The 22,100-nt window shown below is 42.5% G+C and overlaps 2 protein-coding genes across 3 annotated transcripts; one reads left to right on the top strand and one right to left on the bottom strand.

Annotated features, from left to right (window-relative positions):
- Positions 1 to 2,421: 2,421 nt before the first annotated feature.
- On the bottom strand, positions 2,422 to 3,730 carry s100b (S100 calcium binding protein, beta (neural)). 2 transcript variants are annotated; one of them, XM_084668110.1, is made up of 3 exons: positions 3,626 to 3,730; positions 3,196 to 3,351; positions 2,422 to 3,115 (listed from the first exon to the last, which is right to left on the bottom strand). In XM_084668110.1, exons 2-3 carry the CDS (start codon positions 3,331 to 3,333, stop codon positions 2,966 to 2,968), a joined length of 288 nt encoding a protein of 95 aa, XP_084524236.1. In that variant the 5' UTR covers positions 3,334 to 3,351; positions 3,626 to 3,730; the 3' UTR covers positions 2,422 to 2,965. The 2 variants fall into 2 exon arrangements, with proteins under 2 accessions (XP_084524236.1, XP_084524237.1); XM_084668111.1 differs by having other exon boundaries at positions 3,196 to 3,370; positions 3,626 to 3,668.
- Positions 3,731 to 13,869: 10,139 nt separating this feature from the next.
- sh3bp4a (SH3-domain binding protein 4a) lies at positions 13,870 to 20,927 on the top strand. Its single transcript, XM_084668112.1, has 4 exons — positions 13,870 to 13,990; positions 14,121 to 16,498; positions 20,356 to 20,544; positions 20,703 to 20,927. The coding sequence occupies exons 1-4, from the start codon at positions 13,870 to 13,872 to the stop codon at positions 20,925 to 20,927; spliced, it is 2,913 nt and encodes a 970-aa protein (XP_084524238.1).
- The last annotated feature ends 1,173 nt before the right edge of the window (positions 20,928 to 22,100 follow it).

The raw sequence follows: 22,100 nt of genomic DNA, 5'->3' as shown, positions 1-22,100 counted from the left end.
CTAGACTGTCATTCATCACTGCTGTTCAAAAATACACTTCCAATGAGAGGAATGAACAAAAAGTGAGCGTCTATGAATTAAAGAGGATTGTTTTCCAGGACGTCATTCCACTTCACAGTTTTAGGTTTAAGACTCGGATTCTAAGTTTCCTGCGGGACACTGTGGAGATAATTGAAGCGAGACAATGATACCCCATGTCCTATCACTGCTGAAGTGGAGCATGTGTTTGCCAAAGGGAATATGTTTTTAATGTTTCAGTTCACTCATTCGATTAATCAGTGTACAGAAGCAGCTAAACACAAGCAAATGTTTACCACTGAGATTGATGGTAAAGGTGGCGGTGGATCAAAGGGGAGGCAGTGAGAGACTTTGAGAGGTTTGACAGTAGGATTGTTGACATTGACACTACATTGCAGGATTTTCATGCCAAACAATGCTGGGTTTTGTCATTGTTAATAGAAGTAATGATGAACAAATTACAACTTTGTTTCAGTTCTTGGGATATGTAGCAAGCATCTGATGTCCTACAGTGGAAAGCTCTCAACACTGCGTATCTCAACATGTGACAGATATTTTGACAACTCTAAAATCTTAACGGGCACCTATCAACCCCTACCATTGGCCATTGCTTTTTTCAACACAGTAAGACGAACAAAGGCACTGCAAGGCTCTCCAAAATGTCATCTTTCACCTCTCACAGTCATTAAAGTCTTTCTTTTAGTCAGCCCATGCAAGTAATTGCCTTTGAGTCCCACTGTGGTAACCAATCATATTGGGAGGAAGCAGATGGCTCCTTGGTGGATGCTGAGGGGAAAGAACAGGTAATCAACTCAGCGGAAGGCCTAAGAAGCCCACCACTGCACTGCCACTGCGGTCACAGCAGGGGGAGGGTCGTTCTGCCGTGTCCTGGCAATGGTTCGCTGACACAGAACTAGAGGAGACAGTACCCTGCTGAGAGTCCATTATCTGGCAATTAACAAAAGCAATATTGCTGTTGCAATGTTTGAGAACCCAGCATGTCATTCACCCAGGTTTCCTCTATAGTCAGAAATTCTCCTGTTTGAGATGTCACGTCCTACAACAGGGGGTTAATGGTAGGAGCAGGGAATCTATTCCTTTGATGCAAATTTAAGTGGCAGATATTTTTCCCCCACTGTGACTATCCCATCCTCCTTCACTCGCATTTCGAAATCTTCGATTGATCATAGACAAGACACACTGCTATGGCATCTCATTTAAGATGGATATGTGTGAATAAACTCATAACTTGATCTGACACTGGTACCTGATTTCCTCTGCATAATGGTGGAGACAGACTGAACAGGTGGATTTTTCTACTCGTAAGTGTGAAGTGAATGCCAACTCACTGTATGAACCAATTTTAGCCAGGTTCTGTAATGAGACAGCTGGACTGTTAGTAAGACCTGCTGTTGGCCTGGTTCTAGCTGGAACTCCTTCACATCACACTGGCTCTTTGTCCCCACCTGTCTCCCACAGGTCACTGAGCAAGGGAAGGAGAACGTCATGACTCAAGGGGGAGCAAATTGTCTCCAGGGAAGAAACCAAACTTCTCTTCAGGGTACAGTATAAAGTCCAAACACTGTGATGACTACATGGACACAATGTAAACTCTCATGCAGATGTTTTCATCATGGATCTTCGTTATATTTCAAAAACATGCATCTGCTCAGTCCTTATGCACATACTGTTTATTTTGACAAATGCAGGCACTATGATTGGTACAGAAAATGATGCAAATCATTGATGCAAATCATTTTCTGATCAAACGTGCTCCATAGGTAGGTAGGTTGGTAGGTAGGTAGGTAGGTAGGTAGGTAGGTAGGTAGGTAGGTAGGTAGGTAGGTAGGTAGGTAGGTAGGTAGGTAGGTAAGTAGGTAGGTAGGTAGGTAGGTAGGTTGGTAGGTAAGTAGGTAGGTGACACAAGACTGTATAACCCAAACTTTATAAAATGTACAAGCCACAGCTACTTTTTCGCACTACAATGTCAAGTCTTGTCCTCATTTTCGAGCCTCAAAAACTTCAACAATAGATACAGACCTGAACGTTGTATAATTTTTGTCAGTTACTTAGTGTCATGTCAACCTCCATAATTCAACTTAAGGCTTTGTGTAAAGAAAACCTTATCTCCTAGGTCTATAGTTGAAAAGTCATATTATGCATTAATTCATTGTGAAAACCTATACTAGTTGATCAGTTCTTGTGTCAGAACAATTATTTAACTTTCTTGTCCTAATTTAATTAGATCTCATACAAAGCCCATTGGGAAAAGTTATTATATGATAAAATGATATGTTCTGACATTCTTCCCTCTTGAGTAAACCATGCTGGTTGTTCCTTGCTCATATCGCAACACTGCCATCTTGAGGCAGAATAAATTATACAATATGTCCCAATCTGAAGTTGGTTTGAACTTGTTTTTATTAATTCTGACAATATTTGTTGTGTTAGACCGCATGAGGACTCAACAAATGACATTTGTATTGAGTCATCATTTGACTGACATAATGGTGATGTAATGATTTGCAACATATAATGCAGATATATTGATTTACATAAGCTATTCGGCAGTCAAATATGGACTGTATACTGTACTGGTAGTATAAACTTAAACTTAAAAAAAGTATTTTGAACCAAAATCACTTACTAATCAGGAAAAGTGTTATAGAATATAAAAGTGTTATAGAATATAGAACACAAAACTGTTTCACTGAAGTATCATGAGAAGCTAACACCAGTTTGACTCAACATCTGTTATGATTATCAAACCAGAGCAAAAACACAGATCAAACATCGGTAATGAATAGAAGCTTTAGGTCTCTACATCAACAGGTTATACGATATGAAATTCTATCAAAAACTATCCAAAGTTTGTACTGGATTTTTCTGTTGGTGACATAATTTGTTCTCATAATTTACTAGTTTTCCCATTTGTGTTTCCTGGTGCCTACTCGTCTTCATGGTGCTCAAAGAACTCATGGCAACAGACTGTAACCATGGTGATGAAAGTCATGAACTCTTGGAAGTCACACTCTGAGTCTCCGTCTGAATCCAGGCTCTCCATTAAACTGTCCATAGTGGCTTGGTCTTTCACTTGCTGAGGGCAAACCAGAACATCAATTTTGTCTGACTTTTTAAAAGATTTATTGCATAGTATATTTTTTAACTGTAACTTACCCCAACCAGATTTGGTAATTCATCATTTATCAAGTCCTTTAGTTCACTTTTCTTTAGTTTATGCTTGTCCCCATCTTTCTCTGCATGCTTGTGAAACACGTCGATAATTGTGGCCAGGGAGTTTTCCAGGTCAGTCATCGCTGTAATACTGCAACACTAAAATATCAACCAGGAACTTGTTCAAAAACACAGTCAAATGTTAATGTATATTGATGAAATACCACAAATGGCATACTCACACAAGAAAATGCATTTCGTATTTGAATTTCTCTGAAAGTATTTATTTAGCAGTTAAAGATCACTGATTATTTCTATTCAAAAACAACTATGAACGCATCTCACAAACTACAATATTGTAGTATTTCCTGATATGCATGTGCATACAAAAACAATGTGGCCAAAATAATAATAGAGATCAATCTTGACTTACCTGTTTGCCTTGGACGGGAGCAGGGGTTGTTTTCTTATCAGAGTGACTAGTGACGGAGGGACGGAGCGTTGACTTTTATAGTTGGGGTGAAGCGGACCAGGACTGTGGCCAGGAGCCCTGCCAGTCCAGCTCACTGACCAATAGCCTCCTCTCATCCCGCTCACTCCACTGGGCCCACATACAAGTGACTATTGATGGGTACGCAGGCTTTTAGCACCATTTAAATGTTTAACCAAAGAGATGTGGACAGGTTTTTGAATTTATTTTCCAAATAGATGATTTACACAATGTATTGCATTAAAGAAATATATACAATTGGTAGTTGTTGATGACATGCTGTATTCCATACCTGATAGTTTTATTTGACCGACTACTTTTTATTCCATATTAATGTATTTGATTGCAGAAGCCATTGGCCATGTTATTACCATTGTGTACAAGAGTAATGATAGAGTACAACACCTAGTTAAAAGGACCCCATCAAATCCAATCAAGGAAAAAACAAACAAACAAGCTTTTAAACATGTGCCTCGGTCATTTAAAGTCTTCAATGTATAGACCATTATCTATGCATGGCAATTCCTTTAATCAGGCTGGACCATTCTAGCCGTTACCATTCCCACCCCTGTTTACTCAATCAGGCTACTGCTTTGTAACAATGCTCTGTTTTAGAGGAAACGGATGGTTCTGCATTTCAATGAAGAGATTCTTTTCTCTGGTGGAGTTGGCCAGACGTGTGCCCTATACACCCATGAAGTACCAAGCAGGCACAGCTACCGATGCCCAACGCTCTCATGCCAAAAGTTTAGCGTTGCTCAAATGTGGCCTGCCCTACTGGATGTATGGTTGGTGATCTGAAAGCAAACTAAATTGAAGGTGTACTGGAAGCATTGTTGGTTGACGATTACCGTCAGATGTTATGTGAACCATAGAACCAATATGTTATGCACCGACAGTAAGCACACAGTTTGCTGTAATTATGAAATGCCAAATTAACATTCAAAAAGACAGTGAAGTTTAATTCAACACTGGATGGTTGCTGGACTTACTTCATCCTCCCCCGCAAGCCCTCACTCATTGGTGTCACATATTCATTCCTTTCAGGAAGCTGTTTGCCATGTTTAGTGAAAGTACTATTTATGACATGATAGAAGTTTCTTTGTCTCCTCTGCTATAAACTTCTTATGCCATCACAACAGTGAACCATTGTTGACTGAAACACTGCCTCTGTCTAAAGACAATGTGTGTACTCATTGTTGTCAGATCAACTGCCTGCCTGCCTTCTTGTGTGCCTGTCTGTCTGTCTGTCTGTCTGTCTGTCTGTCTGTCTGTCTGCTTGTCTGCCTGCCTGCCTGCCTGCCTTCTTCTCTTCTCTAGGGTCTGACCCTTTGTACACAAGATAATTATAATACCAGGATGTACTACAATACATCTAATAATACACTGAAGTAATGACTAACAACAGGCGCAAATCCACCAAGTTAAATACCTACTGTATCCTAGTGTAATGAGATAACAAGATTTATATTTAAGAGATTCTTCTGCCCTGTGTTGTTTGTTTTTATGACATTCTTCCAGCAAAAGAGCGGTAACTTTGAAAGATCATGCAGGCTCCTTAAGCTTTACCGTTGCCATGGTGATTGGCCATTACCTCTAGCTGAGCTCCAAAGGTTTGCCAAGGGTCTGACTCATCACCTGGCATGGGCTCAGGAGGCAAACCGCTGGGCTATGCAAATTAAAAATCCCCCTTATTTGTACTCTTCTTTCACCGAGTATTGCACGGAATTGTTTGGAATCATTCAACTCGACAATCCTGCTTCATCCAATTTTATGTTTATATTATTATAATATGATATAATTAATCAGTTAGATGTTTTCGTTTTATACAGTTAGTGTGACAGCAGAAAGAATAGCAGTGACCACAGCTATTTGGGAACAGGTGAACCCCATAATGATAACTCCTGTACCACAATTTAGTCCAGTACTGAACATCACATTTTTGAGAGACGATAAATGATGCTGGGTGTTCACCACTAGATGGGAGTAGCTGAACACTTAAATGACAGAGACTTCCGAAGAAGACATGACAATTGATGTCAGAGTGAATATCTTTTTTTTTTTTTTAACCATCCCCAAACATTCTCCCCTTTTAAATTATGTTTTCCTGTCTAGCTGGCGCAGAGAATGATTACTTTTGCATGGGGGTCAACTCTATTCTAAGATCATTCCAGACCGGCTATGTGTTGATCGTGCCATGTCAAACGTCAACAAGGCAGGTGAAGGCAACCCTGGATTATTTGACTTCCTCCTCATGTCTAATAGTTACAGTAAGGATCAGGAGATCCTATATCTGTCTTTCTAACCTAATCCAATAGGCCTACTCTATACAATCACGGTTACTCTATGTGGAGTGGCCCTTACCAAATTGTACACAAACAACCACATCAATATTCATTCAACAAACAATCTATACTGCTCAGTGACTACACAGTCTTAAATTGTCTGACACCATACAATTGGTCACAATCTGATGGAATATCTCCAATAAACATGAATTCCAGGCTTTCGCTACTCCGACATGTAAAACATGCATGCTACTAAATGGTCTTGTGGTGTGCTTCAAAGTGGCCATGTCATCTCTCATCGCCCCAGTAATCCTCTTTCAGGGTAACTCTCACTCAGGATAGGCCGAGGATACAATCCCCACCCACGATCAGCTTACGATTGTCAGATCAGAGCTATCCATCCCCCACAGAGTGTACACATTCTCAGGTGACCGACAGACAGCCCTGGCCTACAGACCTATATCCTTCATGATGGAGATTATCTGTACTGTACTGATGCTCACTCCAGAAAGACACAAGGAGGCTTACAATGTCATGTGTGTTTACATACTCTCAGTGAACACTCATTTAAGTAGCAAGTGATTGTTCTGTTGTCTCAGAGAAATAACTGTTGTAAGATTAGACGACCTATCACATATATTCCAAAATGTTGACACTTGTGTACACATTTTGATGAGAAATTCTGTTGAGTCAGGGTTGAGACTTGATTATTTTGAGTATAATCTTCTTTGACAAGTTGTGAAAGAAATGTTAATACAGTTACTTTTCTTAAAAAACGTTAAGGTCACCTCACACGTCAACTATACTGTTTCTCTGTGTTCTGAAATTTGTTGATGAGCTGAGCTGACTATTCAAACACACTGGCTGAATCAGCATTTGTGAGTGTTGGCCCATTAAAATATATCAATACAATGGTAACAGCAAAATTGGAGATGAAGTGGAATACTGTACGCAATGATGCCCACAGTTAGAGGAATTGAGGTGGAGTAAGGCTAACCGGTTCCATCGACATTTCCCCCTTGGTCATACCAGGTATCAGTCTTCATTGTAATGAATCGGTCAAGCTAACTTGACTTGTCATATTACAATGCATTTTATGAAGGGACTTAATTGGGCCATTAGTCAATAAGCAAACAAACCTTGTTTTCAGAGGCCCAAGCTAAGTATTACACGGCTAAATGGACATCTGGACCAGTGAAATTACCATTTAACTATTTTATAGACTCAATTAATTTTCACTTAGTTTACATAGATCCTCTCATCCCATTAGAATGAGTTATCTGCTGTGGTAAAGCTCCTTTCTCCCAATGCTATTTTAATGTCTAAGTGCAGAGAAAGAGTGAGAGGCAACCAGAGTTGAGCCCATGAGGGGGTGAATCCTTGATACATCCGCGTCTTGATGACTTCCGTGGACTAAATTGAGCCTGTTTGTCCCACGTCCAAAGGCAGTCATTTGTATCTTGCCAACTTCATCAATTAGAGGTGATCATTCTTGAAGGCGGACAGACTGAGCCGAGCCCCAGACACATTAGAATTAACCTCTGGCACAAGCAGGGGAATGACAAGGAACTGCCTTTATGACTGTCAGGATGATTACATGTAAGTGTACAGGGATATACTGGAAATGTCGTCACAGCAACAAAAGACCACTGACAAACACATACATTTGGACAGGTACCGCACATGTACTACCCCCTTCCCCCGCACTTACACACATTCAGATGGTAAACACACACACACACACAACCTCCACACACAAGAGCAGGGCGAGAGACAGGGAGAGGGAATGGATAGGCTTCTAGTTGTTTATTTAGGTCTAATCCATCCTGTTGTTGTGTGGTTGCACACGTTTGTTTTGATCTCCTTGATATTGTAGGTATATCCATCCCACTCTCTCTTCCCCTCTCTCTCTCTCTCTCTCTCTCTCTCTCTCTGTGTTTCTCTGTCCTGGTGGAACCTGAGCTTTGCACAGACACAAAGGAGTATCTGTCCAGCTGACCTCTCACTAAGATAACACATTACTCACTACTGGCTGAGAGTCTCTGCCTTGGAACAGCAGCAGCATGGACATTCGCAATTTTCGCATGCAGTGTTGCCGTTTTCTTATCAACAAAGAGTGAAGGTGTACATTTGTCTACTTGCACTTTAGAAATACTCCAAGACAGCACAACATGAGTGTTATTCTTAAGGGTTAACTGAAAATGTGAAAATGTGTTTGGCTTGTACTGTATACAGTAAGTGATCAACCCAGAAAGCAGCCTTGTCTTCAAAGCAGAAGCAGATTATCAACCTGTCCACATTTTGTCTACGCCTGGGTTGTCCTGACTATGTTTCAGTGGGGTATGTATCTATCCCGAGTCTCATCGTTAAGACAACAGTAAAATAAAAAAATATTATCCCCTTGACTGAACAATCTGCTTCTTAAAAGTTTTTTTCATCGCTTTGAAGTCTCTATGTTTCAGGGCATTGTCTCTGTGTTGCTCGTTCCAGACAGGTAACAGCTGCTGAGAGGAGGTGGGGCACCATTGCATTTCCAATTAAAACTCGTTGCAAGGGAGGCATCTGTCACCAGGCACTATCAACCCACTTGTCTGAAGTCTTTCTTGAAAGACTAAATAGTGGAGTTTCAATATGGAATATATTCCCATTTAACATATTTGACAAGGCTTTATACAACTTGCAAGTAATGAGGGGATCTAATATGAGATATAAACATAAGTGCTCTTAGATACTTGGGGGAGTCTGAATGTCATTAATTCCAGGATTTGCTTGCACAGTGACTACTGTGCAATACTGACACAAAGAGAGGCTCACTGTGGAGGAGATGATCATAGTACAGCATCGTATTTTCCCATGATAGTGTGCCTCTTGTCTTACCCATCTGTCCATTTAATCTCAGTAAGCTTCACACCGGAGGCAGTGCAACCTGTTTATGGAAACTATTTATTCATGATCCACCTCATTTTATTTGACAGTGTTGCATAAAAATAGATGAGCTGTTCTGTATCTGTAGTGAAAGTGCTCTGGTTGTGAAGATCCTGAATAATGGTGTGTGTCTAAACCAGTTGGAGGGTAAACTATCAATTATTTCTCATACTCCATATTCACACCAAGAATTTAATGTATCTTCCTGAAAAGCAGTGAGGGGAAAGACCCTTTGAAATATAGCTGTTTCCATGGTACTGAATGGAGAGTCCCATCAAAACCAACCCCCTTCCTAATGACCCACACTATGGAGGAGATTGGTAGCTATTGTTGTTGTGCTAAAACAAATTTACCTCTGCACAATGTTCCTCTTTGTGAGAGGGGACGGCTGTTTATGCCAAACGTGAGAGGAAAGGCTGTCTACAGCACTTGAGGGGGCCTTATTTCTGTCTTTTCTCACAAAGAACCCTGATTGAGTATGTTTGCCATGGTGATGATAAATGGGCAAGGTGTCATATCCATATGAAACAACCGGTGAAAGCTCCCAGAACTGAACTATACCATTATCTTGACTTATATGGTGAATAACAATGTACACCCAATCCTAATTAAAATAAAAACATATATAGAACATATTTTCTAAACATTCCTCTCAGGGCTAATCATCTTTAAGTGAAATAGCACTGTGAGAGATGTCAAATAAATCAACTCATATTTCCATGCTCTGAAGGACGATCAATAATTACTCACACAACCAGTGTTCAGAGGATCTTATGGAGGCAAGCCCTCTCAGAAGTTGTATCTTTTTTGTAAACAAGGGAGCTAACAGTCGTTTGTTCCCCTCAGGACGCTTTCATCTTACAGTTCAAGCAATTGCATCCTTGTACACGTCTCTCTCTCAGAGTCTTCAAGCCTGTCTCATCAGTCCCTATGGTAACACTGGATGCGCCTCGGCTAATGTCCTTTCTTTCTTGGTGTCATATAAATGCGAGTGAACATCTGTTAACAGTAGACAACATAGGAAGAGAAATCAAGTGCAAAGGTTTAAACAGACTAATGCGCAGACACTTGAGCTTCTCTCTCGAACAAAGTGCCCAATAAGGTAATGAATGCGCTCCCCGTGTCAGTACACTTTACATTCTACATTCCACTGTGCTGAAGTTAGGTAGCAATACTGCCTTAGCCAAGTCACCTCTTCCTTGTAAGTAAATGTCCGCTCTGATTGGTAAAACAAAAGGCACATAAAATGTGCCTGTCAAGCACGATGGCAACTCTAGTGCACATTTAACAGGATAAATACCCGCAGTTTTTTTAAGAAACCGTCTTTTGAATAATGTAAATAAGTGTCAAATACGAGAGTAATTTAACACATTGTTTATTCGTTAATTATAGAGGGCTAATAGGCTCCTTCGTTTCCTCTGCACGAGTCTCCTCCTACCTGAGATGACATCACCATGCTCCAAGCTATGGAGTGGAGTCTCCAACATTACTAGCAGTTGCGAACACTCAGAAGAGAGATAGTGAGAGAGCGAGAAGTGTAGGAGCAGCTGCTTACGAAGTTAAAGTGGGTAACGGACTAATGGATACAATTTGATGCAGTTCCCTGAACCCTCATCAGGTAAGTTGTGATTCCGAAATAAAGAAACCACAAAAACAAAATTAGGTTGGAGTTAAACTACAAATAAATAGGCTTAAGATACCTACGAAGGATTTTTACTTTTCACTTTGAATGCTCTTTTACGTCCTTTTGTACAATATCTGCAACAGCCAAATAGTAATAGTCTGTCACACACGCCGCTGCCATTGTCACCATGTGCATCTTAGTGTAGCTTTAACCGGTGATGGAAATTGCCGCTGGCGCACTAAATATTGTATGAATCCAATCAATCGACTCTTTTTGTTAATCTCCCAATGTTATTCTTGGAATGGTAACCTTGCTTCACTTTAACAGGTTTTTTTGTCAATACGGTATGTATGACTAATTAATGCATGTCGTATGGATACTATTTAATGTTTAGGTTCACCACAAGTACTTATCTTTAGACACACTAAATGGAGAGAATTGACATGATTCAGGACTGCAAGGTGGAAGTGGGAAATACTCGTGTGCAGTAAACTCATCAGTGTGTGTGTGTTTGTTTATTGCCTGCATCTACTCCCTGAAGGCAGTATAGATAGGTGAAAAGGGCTGTGGGGACTTAGTGGAACCTGCCTGGGGACACAAGGCACTGTGTAGTGAAGGGATTTTAGGCTTATCAGTTGACCTTATTCACATTGGCTCATGAGGTACTGGAGAAAAACAAGTCACCCACATGGCCCACACATTAGCCTCCACTCAATTTTCCCAAAGCTCAGCTTCATTCAAACCACTGAACGACAGTACCACCAAACAATTCTAACAAAAGGTTACCTGGTTAGAAATGGAATGTCAGTTCTTTAGGTTTGGTCATAGTAACTGATAATTAAATTCTGATGAAATAGACGGTCATCGGTCTTGGCTTCATTGCTGTGCAACAAAGAATTCATTTCATTTCCTGCCGGCAAGGATTTTCCTCAGTTGGAGGAATATGAGAAGGATGGTAGGAGACGAGTCTGTTCCTCATCAAGGAAGCATTTCCTGTTCATCTCTACTGCACAGATGCATTCTGCTGTGGAATATTTGTGTGAGAGCTGTGTGCTTCTGTGCTCAGCAAGGAGTGTCAAACCTTCCTGTTAACAACCTCTCCCTAGACAATATAGAAGCCGTTTAGTTATCATGTGCCGGTCTCCTTTATTGCGGTTAAGTCACAGTGCAGCCCCTTTTGATCCCTAGTGCTGCCAGCCTTCACTGTGAAATTGATGGGATTTGCCCTATGTAGACCCAGTCAATGATAGAGGGATATGAGGCACTGTTAGTGTGTGATTGCTCACCTACTGAGAACTCTCTCTCATTCTCTCTTCCTCCCTCTGTATGTCTCTCTCTCTCTCACACACACACACACACACACACACACACACACACACACACACACACACACACACACACACACAGACACACACACAGACACACAGACACACACACACACACAGACAGACACCACATACACACTGCAGCAGTGAGCAAGCAACATCCATTCAGGAGCCATGTACGTTAGGTCACAGAAGAAAATACAGATGAGAAAACTATGCAACTCCAATTATAACCATCAAAGTACCTGAAGAACAACTCTATGGAGGTTTCAACATTTCGTGATTTTGGCAAAACAGGAGGAAGAGCTAAGCCTAAAAATGACCACGTCATCAGCTTTCTATTTCCATGAAAAGTTGCTTCGTTCCATTTCATAATTAATGAGGGACTCAGCACAACCTGAGCCTTGCTAATCCCTGGGAAAAGAACGAGTACTCTCATACAAGGAAATACATTTGCTGAGGTGTAGAATAATTCATTTATATAATTTTCTCCAGTGAGAGCACCATTCCCTTCTTACACTACAGTGACTGAGCTCTCTAAATTAAGCTGTTTAGAGCAAAGTGTCAGACTGGACCATATTGAGTCATTAGTGGAAGGGGAACATAACTTAATTAAAGTGCCATGACATTGGATGAAATTAATGTAGTAATCTGTGTTATGTGTTTCTGAAAGGCTGTCTTCAGATTTCAACTATCCCTTCTACCAAGGGTGTGTTGAATAGGAAAGAAGAAGAGGCAAATAAGAGGTAAATAATGTGGCCATCATTTTACAGAAAGCTAAGGACCTAGAGATGGTTGCCATAAATCTAAACACACACACACACACACATAGACACACACACACACACACACTTGCCTTGCCCTTCTTCTACTTCTACTGTTCTGAAGCTTCAGTGCGAATCCATCTTCCCTGAAGATGCTGTTGTAACAGGTTATTACAGTTGTAACATTTGACCCAGGATTAGAGCAAACTACTGCCATGCTAATTAAAGGTCTCGATTCACTATCCTGTGTGTAGGAGTTGAAAGCAAAGAAAACCTTCTACTTTGTGAGCAGGATTTAAATTAGCAAAATGCCAATTTGAATTTAAATTAAACTTTCCAATTGGAAGAAATGTTGTGACAGGGAACATTGGCTTGCAGTTCACCATACAGGTTTTCTACGCATGTACCTCAAAGCTGCCTTTTTGTAATGCCTCATGTAGCTTCTGCTGTTCAGATTGCAGCGTTGACATTATATCAAAAGACAAGCCGGTCTTTATGTCACTTTGGCTTTATTGATCATCCCATCCATCCACATGAGATTGTCTCCTTAGCCTCACTGGCTTAGAAGAGAGAACCTGGTTGTAAAAGAGTCACAAATCTCGATAGGACTGAGTGGATTGTCAGGGTCCTGTCTGGAGACGTCACTGTCTCTCACCAAGACATATAGCTTTCAAGTGCACTTATTTTTCTTCCGTCCTCACTGAAGATATGCCCTTCATATTCGTGATTGTTTATTTGATGCTGTCATTGTCATTTTAATCCAAATCCACATTCCTAATGGAGGCTTTTAGCCTCTTGGTAGGCTGTTATTGCATAATGTAATGCAAGAATAGGATTTGGATTAACCTCTGTAAAATACATACAGAGCTTAAAGTACTTGAAGTACTGCAATGTAATTGTGTTTAGTATTTGTGATAATCATTCTGTTGATATTACTATTTTAGACTGTTCTGTTCTCACAAGTCAGGGTGACCTGAGTTGAAGCATGACTTATATGACTGGGATTTGTCAGATATGTAGATTTCCTGCCTCAAGCTACACAGTTTCAAGCATAAAACCTTACACTGTTGTAACAAGCTGTATTCTCCAAGTCAAACATGATAATCTAGGGAGATTTGGAAGACTGCAACAATGACTGGAATACATCAGTGACTTGCCATAATGTTTCTTTTGGTTTCATGTCTAGATGACACTGAACTTCACCAATGAATTTCATATCTGGAGGAACGGAAGATTAGTATGACTGCGGAAAAGCACCGGTATGGCTGCCCATCGTATTAGAGTGACCAACACTAACCATGTCCTCCCTCGTTGCAAGTCAGAGGGCACGCTCATTGACCTTAGTGAGACCATCTCAGAGGCCAGTCTCACAGATGTCAAAGGTCAGTGTTCCATCAAGTCATGGTTTCGTTAACAAACCTCAAAATATTTTCTTATTGCTTCGTAAGATACAATAATTTGTTAAAGAAAGACATTTCTGATTGTTGTTTTGACTTTTCTCTGACTTTCCAGTGCCTTCTCCCAGTGCCTTGAGGCTTGACACCTCAGCCTCCTTTGAAACGGCCCGGGAGGTAGTTGCCATAAAAGATTACTGCCCATCGAGCTTCACTACTTTAAAGTTTTCCAAAGGCGATCGTCTCTATGTACTGGACACGTCAGGGGGTGAATGGTGGTACGCCCACAACAACACAGAGATGGGCTACATTCCATCGGCCTATGTTCAGCCAATCAGCTGCAGGAACTCATCACTCAGTGACAGCGGCATGATAGACAATCTTGGGGAGTGCAATGACGAAGGCGCAAAGGAGTTGGACTTCCAGGGTGAGTGGTCGGGGTTTACCCTGAAGCCTATTCTGCCTTGTAATAGCAACCCCTTCTCCATCCATACTTCCACCAACCCCTTCGTCAATGGTTCTCGACATGGCACACTAGACCAGAACTGTAATGAGAGGGGGATGAGGAACTCAACAGACCTGCTTCTTTTTGACACACCGGTGTCCCCCTCTACCCCCCTCTCCCCCTCCAGTTCCATTATGACTAATGGTTACAGCAGCTGCAACATCTTTGACATGACCCCCACCAGTCCAAACCCCGAGTTCCTCCAGACACTTCACAGGGACAACCCGTTCTTCAGGAGCAAACGGTCCTACAGTTTATCAGAGCTATCCACCCTACAGGCACAATCCAATCCTCCTGTGCCTTCCTCTGGCCTGTTTACTGGGCTCAAAGCTCCATCTCCAGAGCAGTTTCAGAGCAGGGAGGATTTCAGGACTGCGTGGTTAAACCATCGCAAGTTGGCCAGATCTTGTCACGACCTTGATTCCCTGGGTCAAAGTCCTGGTTGGGGTCAGACACAACCCGTAGAGACCAACATTGTGTGCAGGCTAGACAGCAGCGGTGGGACTGTTCAGCTTCCAGACACCCACATCAGTATCCATGTTCCTGAAGGCCATGTTGCTGCTGAAGACACCCAGCAGATCTCCATGAAGGCCCTGCTGGATCCTCCATTGGAGCTCAACAACGACCGGTGCTCCACCGTGAGCCCCTTGGTGGAGATCAAGCTGAGTAACATGGAGATCAAGTCCTTCATCACCCTGGAGATGAATGTGTCGGTGGTGGTGAAGAGCGATAGCAGCCAGGTAGCCGAAATCCTCTGTGTCAGGAGCGACTGTAAGGAAGGTCCCTACGCTCCCATCCCTCATGCTTACATATACAAGGACACAGTGCAGGTACAGCTTGATAACCTAGAACCATGTATGTATGTGGCAGTGGTAGTTCAGGCCCATCTACTTAGCGTCAATACAACAGTATGGGACCACGTTCAGAAGAAAATCACACTGGGTGTCTATGGGCCCAAATACATCCATCCCTCTTTTAAGACTGTGGTGGCCATATTTGGGCATGACTGTGCACCCAAATCTCTATTGGTAAATGAGGTTGGTCGGCAGGCCAATTCTACCCCTCCAGTGGCCCTCCAGTTATGGGGGAAGCATCGGTTTGTCCTAGGATATCCGCAGGACCTCCGGATAGGATTATACTCCAACATGTCAAATTACGAGGTAAAAGCAAATGAGTCATCCAGGATTGTCCGAGGCTTCCAGGTCAAGCTAGGGAAGGTGAGCCGACTCCTGTACATGATCACCTCGCACAACCCCGATGACATCTCAGACTTCACCCTGCGAGTCCAAGTCAAGGATGTTTTGGACTGCATCCTGGCCCAGTTCTGTGTGCAAACGCCACAACCTCCTCCAAAGAATGGAGCACGGATAACTGGCCAGAGAAGGTTCCTGAAAAAGAAAGAGGTGGGTAAGATCGTTCTCTCTCCTCTGGCCATCACTACAAAATACCCCCAGTTTCAGGAACGACGTATCACCAGTCTTAAATTTGGGAAGTTGCTGAAAACCGTGATCAGGCAAACTAAGAGTCAGTATCTGTTGGAATACAAGAAGGGAGACATAATCGCTTTGCTGAGTGAGGAGAAAATTAAGCTCAGAGGACAACTGTGGACCAAAGAGTGGTATATAGGATATTATCAGGGGAAGACAGGCCTTGTTCACGCAAAGAATGTTCTGGTTTTAGGGAAAGTCAAGCTTATCTATTTCTGTGGGCCGGATCTCACGACAACCATGCTGCTGGAGCAGATCTTGAAACCATGTAAGTTCCTCACTTACATTTACGCCTCTGTGAGGACAATACTGATGGAGAACGTGGGGAACTGGAGAGCCTTTGCAGATGCTCTTGGATACAGTAACCTTCCTTTGGCTTATTTTTGTCGGACTGAATTGGACAATGAGCCCGAAAGGGTGGCGTCAGTTCTGGAGAAGCTCAAAGAGGAGTGCAACAGCATGGAGAACAAGGAGAGAAAGTCCTTCCAGAGAGAACTCATGGCGGTAAGAGTGTGTGTGTGTGTGTGGGGTGGGGGGGGGGGGGGGTGTTTGTGCTCATAGATTTGTGAGTGCTTCATTCCTACAGTATAGATCATTGGCATTGGAGTATGACACGTTCAGATGTTACCATCATGCGTTCCCATTCTGTCAAAGGCAATGAAGCAGTGTGATGGGATTAGAACGTGTTGGTCTGCTGATGTGTATTCACGTGTAGGAAACACATTGCCTAATGCCTCAGGGGGATTGTATTTGAAGGAGAGTCCCTTGACAGTGTATGAATCAGAATTATAGTAGAATACAGTTTCTGCTGTGAGGCTGTTGTTGTTTTGATAATGTACAGTGTACCTCTTATTCCGTTATATTTTAGAAGTCTATGGACGAATCCCTGAATTAGACGTTGGTACAGACTAAGCAATACTTCTGTTTAAAAGTATATATTAATAATGTATAGGAGTCTACATTTGTTTTTTATAAGATATTTGAAAATGTTTCTTAGAACCAGCGATACATAGCAGTTAAAGCAATGGTGGTTCTGACCTTTATTTCTTGTATGGATATACTTTTATGGCCATTAGGACTATCAAGATTTGAAATTGATGACTTTTGCAGTGTAGCCCCACCCTGACTTGTGGCAGCGACTAGGGAAAGGAAAGACGCTGTCTGTAAGTGCAGTTTCAGCCATACTAGAGTGGCTTCACAACAGTGACTGAAGAACCAGCTGCAACTTTAGAAGCCTCCGCTAAGTTCTACTCAGCACAACTGAAAATAAACTTTTGGGTCTTTTGTTATTGTAAATTAAGATGAATAATGTACATACAATATATGCATGGCAACAAGATTATGTATTGCATTGAGATGGATTGTTTATGGTGAACACAAGGTTCTGTCTATGTTATCTTTTCACTCCGGCTCCCTGTGTTAGACTCCAGGTGAAAAGGGAAAGCTTGCAAATTCTTTTGTAACTGAGATACAGTGGAGACTGTTTTTATAGTGGCTGAGACTAATTGGTCCATGGTATGGTCCACTATTGGTCCCCATTACTCACCTTGTTTTAGCAGTTTATAGTATTGAGTGATGAGAATGTGTTAGACTGAGAATGCTTCAGTCCCTGATATGGGGTTGGACTTAAGTTGTGGTTCATTACAGTCATTAGATCTTTAATGCTGCTTTTACTAAAGCTTCAAGGTATTTTCTCTTTTGTCCATCCACATTTTATACAGCCAAAGTCAGTAAGTGCAACAAGCTTGAGACTCGAACTTACACACATACAGCAATTTCACCTTTAGACTGAGTAATCTTTATGAAATATTTAATTCTAGACCTAAGAGGCTTACTGTTCAGTGTGTATTGTTTGACAGATGAACTGTGATTTAGTCATGTGTGGATTAGTTAAGTCTTTCCCTAAAATAGCAGATATTATATAATTGTTACAGAATGAGACATTCCGAGTGTAGCATTTTAGGCGAAGTAGTCAAGATTTCCGAACAAAGATTTAATTCACAAGATAATAGACATAGAGGTGACCGATAGTCATCTCTGTAGCTCAGCTGTTAGCTCTTGGTGTCTGACAGGTTCTCATGTGAAATGTGAGGAGATATTTTTCCGACCAAGGTGGGTTCTGGAGAAGGGGTGGCTTGGGGGTGGAAATGTACGGCACACCACAATACATTTCTAGTTGATGGATCATGTTACCCTGCTAGCTCCCGCAGTACTTGTCAAAGGGAAGAGCCAGAGGCTAAGAAGAGAGAGATTGAAATGCCAATGAACATAAATATATTCTGTTTATGGAAGTAGCCCATATGGTTTCTAAGCTAAGAGTACAGGAACACTTTGAAAAGTGGGTTAAAACCAGAGCAAAATGAAGGACCTTCAGCGTATCTGAATGCTTCATAACATAGGCTAATGCATTCAGAGAACAAACATTGTCTCAGGCTCCAGCCTTCTACCGTACTTGCCCACAATAATCCCTAGGTCAAATCCCAGGTCTTTACCCCTCTCCGACAACAGACTGCTACACACCGTAAACTGCTGAGGCAGTGAGTTTTTGTCTCTCATATAAAAACCTCAGTGACTTTAATGAGTAGGCTGAGTCCTTGTTAATGGTGTTCTCTCCTCGCCACCTCTCTTTCTGTCGGTGTTCCCCTTCTTCTCTCCCTTCCCCGCAGGTTTTAAGGACAAGTGATTCGAAATGCGAGGCAAGTTGCAGGCTCATTTGTACTGTCAGACAGATAACCATTTCAGGAGCCCAGAGGCCCAGTGTCCATTTAATCTGTCAGTCAGTAGTCAGGGCTGTCAACCCACTCCCCAGTCCCCAGACAGTGTAGGGAGAATGTCAGAGAGATGGAGGAGAGTCAGGAGAAACGATGTCTTCTTCAGTGAGGTGTCCCTCACAGCCTTCCATTCTACATCAGTATTCATACCACTCACTCCTCGGGGTGCTTGAAGCTTGACAATCCAAAGATCTGGTGTGGAGAAAATGTTCTGTAAATAGCTTGGGTCTTTTATGGGGTGGAGATAGTTATGGCTGACCTAAATGTTGTATTGAAGCAGTTGTATTGTATTGACCACTGTTTGAAAATGAAATTGTATCCCTCACTCGAGTGTGTAAAAGGATTGTTGAAAAAGTTATATTTTCGCTTTGGCTACCTTTTAAAAAAACATTTCTATATGTATTGTAGTACAAGATGGAGATGCCAGCATGGGACAGTCAGCAGTGAAAAGTGGAAAAGTGGATGCAGCACATTCTGTATGTAGCTGAGAAGATTTATATGGCAATGACTCAGCATGGGAAAGACTAACCAAATCATACTGCATATTGTGCCTGAGCCTAAGCCTGACTGGCTTGACCGAGGGAAGTGTGGGGGGGGGGGGGGGGGGGAAGGGGTGGGGGCCGGCGGTGGGGGCTGGCGGTGGGGGCCCTCTAAGTTTAGTCGGTTGTCATTGTCAGCAGATGGGTGGGAGCCAGCGGGGGCAGATGGGCAGTGGAGTGGGCAGCTCTATCGTAGATAATTATGACGGAAAAGTGAGACCTGATTCAGCATTCGGGGCTCATTAAAATACAGTCCCATTCCCAGCAGGTGGCTCTGGCCACTCAAACAACTTTGGAATGCTTTGAGGCTGGTCTGCTCCCCAGTCTGACTGACACACACCCTGCTGGTATGTGTCCCATATGGTTTGCCAACAAAGGGACATGAGTACCATCGACCGAATCCACATAAAGATAGGAAGGCAGGACTTGGCAGCAGTGCCTTATTAAGAAGAATCCATTCTTTTACAGACTGGTCAGCATTCCTGAGATCAGGCTCATTCAACCTATGTGAATTGTCCTTCTCTACTGTCTCTTTATCTTTGGTATTGGATAGTGTTCTGTGCTGAGCACAGTCAATTGGCTCACCACCTCCTGTGATTCTGATGAAGGGAAAGACTGAACCTCACGTCTCTGTTCTCCTGTTGAGTGTTTTTGCCCAGGCAGGAGATTACCGCTTATTTTCTTGGGCTTCCAAGGTTTATTCTCATTCCGCACATGCCTGCCTGTGTGTTAGGTGAGACCAGGCAGCGACTGGCTCTCTTTCCCTGATCTCTCCTGGAGATGGTGAAGGATCCTCCTAAGCTTTAATGACACATTTCAGTATGCACACCCACTTGTCCACTATTCTGGAAGTGTGTCTGCGTGCGTTTACAGCATGTGGGCATGCTGTATTTCTTTCAATTACACCATTCTTCAAATGTCAGTTCCATGAGTCTAATTCTCCTCTCTAAATCACGGGAAGGGATGCAATGCTGTTAGCTGGCTGTTGAGAAAGGATGCCATCCATAACATTGGATTCAAGGTGGCATGTTTGTCTCTTTGCTCCTGCTAGGCCTTGTTAAAGATGGACTGCCAGGGCTTGGTGGCCAGGCTGACCATGGACCTTATCCTGCTGACCACAGCGGTGGAGGTGGCCACGCGCTGGAGGGAACTGGCTGAGAAGCTGGCCAGGGTGTCCAAGCAGCAGATGGAAGCCTACGAGGCTCCGCACAGGGACAAGAACGGACAGTTGGACAATGAGGTGAGCCTCTGACCCCCTTACCTCACTGGCTCGACCGCAGTCATAAGTCACCCTGTTGTGATTCGTTTTTTTGTATCAGGCTGTGTCCTATTGTTGAACTCGTGTTTCACTGGTTTCTAATGTATGTGCATGTTCCTGTCTGTTTGTGGCCTTGCCAGTCAATGTGGAAGCCAGCCTATGACTTCCTGTTGACCTGGGCCGCCCGGATCGGGGACAGCTACCGGGATGTGATCCAGGAGCTGCACCTGGGCCTGGACAAGATGAAGAACCCCATCACCAAGCGCTGGAAGCACCTGACAGGCACCCTCATCCTGGTCAACTGCCTGGATGTCCTCCGCAGCTCCGCCTTCAGTCCTGCCTGCCAGGGGGACTTTGCCATCTGAAAGAGCCAGCCGTCTAGTCCTCCTCTGTGCCCGACACTCTCTGTCTGTTCTCTCTTTCTCTCCCCCTCCCCCCCGCCTTAGGCCCTCTAGTTACGCCTCAGGACCACACAACCATGTAGATCCAGACTCACTGTCAGACTTTGAACTCTTTTCCTTCGCACATGAGCTTATTGATCCTACTGACTTGGACTTGGAGCACATTAAAAGCCCATTAGGATTGCTGGGAACATCATTCCTACAGTTCTCACTCTCTCTCTCTCTCTCTCTCTCTCTCTCTCTCTCTCTCTCTCTCTCTCTCTCTCTCTCTCTCTCTCTCTCTCTCTCTCCCTCTCTATCTCTCTATCTCTCTCTTGGACTGGTGAGTAAGTAAAGCCAAAATGTTGACATGGTTTTCCCTCCATTTGAGAAGGGGTGCTTTTTAATCAGTCTCTTGCTACAAACAGTATATTTTCTACATTAAGTGGCATAGCAGCTGTTTTTCATGGTATTTTGTGAAAATGTGTTTTTCAAATAGAAACTTTTCTGAAATACTTTTTTTAGATGATCACAGCAATGATAAGACCTATTCACAGTACACATGCCCCTTGTTCCACCTGGGGCAGTGCTCTGCTTACTGTTACTGTAGGTAACCAACTTTATTTGCTTGCCAAAAACATTTAGGCGATAGTTCTTTCTACTACATTTAGTGTTTGTTTCACATATGTGCATGCAGAAAAAGAGTCACAAAAGTTATAACAGAAAACACTACAACTTACATGCAGTATTACTGTATAGTTTTCTTCCCACTTATTGATATTTTAAGTGGATAGTCATAAAACCAGTTGGCTGCTCTATAGGTAGCACTGTTTTCAGTGCTGTCCTGTGCAGCACTACTTCACAACTTCTTCCTTTGAATCTTTGGTTTAGCAGGCAGATCAAAATCTTTAATTTCTTGAGGGAGTTGTAATTTGTTAAGTGTTAATTAGCTCTATTCAGCAAGAGGACTTTTCCTTTTAGGGAAGCATGGTCTCATTGAAACTAGCTCTGCTTTCCTAATTTTGAAACATTAAAATGTGAGATGTAACAAATATGGTCCCAAGTTTACATCTAAAAAATAAGTACCCAAGCAGACTGATTTCCCAATACTCTCAGCCGTCTTTATGTTATACTAGTTTCTGTTCCATAGAACTTCAG

Source organism: Hypomesus nipponensis, chromosome 12 (genome assembly GCF_054491055.1).
Source record: "Hypomesus nipponensis isolate SF chromosome 12, ASM5449105v1, whole genome shotgun sequence".
NCBI classification, from domain to species: Eukaryota; Metazoa; Chordata; class Actinopteri; order Osmeriformes; family Osmeridae; genus Hypomesus; species Hypomesus nipponensis.
The sequence above is the reverse complement of the archived record's forward strand: the minus strand, read 5'-3'. Positions and strand labels throughout refer to the sequence as shown.

Excerpts from the sequence above, each read along its gene's own strand:
- s100b (XM_084668110.1), bottom strand. The coding sequence starts at position 3,333 with ATGACTGACCTGGAAAACTCCCTGGCCACAATTATCGACGTGTTTCAC. Across the intron at positions 3,116-3,195 it reads AATTACCAAATCTGGTTGGG|CAAGTGAAAGACCAAGCCAC; the intron begins GTAAGTTACAGT and ends GTTTGCCCTCAG.
- sh3bp4a (XM_084668112.1), top strand. The coding sequence starts at position 13,870 with ATGGCTGCCCATCGTATTAGAGTGACCAACACTAACCATGTCCTCCCT. Across the intron at positions 13,991-14,120 it reads CAGTCTCACAGATGTCAAAG|TGCCTTCTCCCAGTGCCTTG; the intron begins GTCAGTGTTCCA and ends CTGACTTTCCAG. Across the intron at positions 16,499-20,355 it reads TCCAGAGAGAACTCATGGCG|GCCTTGTTAAAGATGGACTG; the intron begins GTAAGAGTGTGT and ends TGCTCCTGCTAG.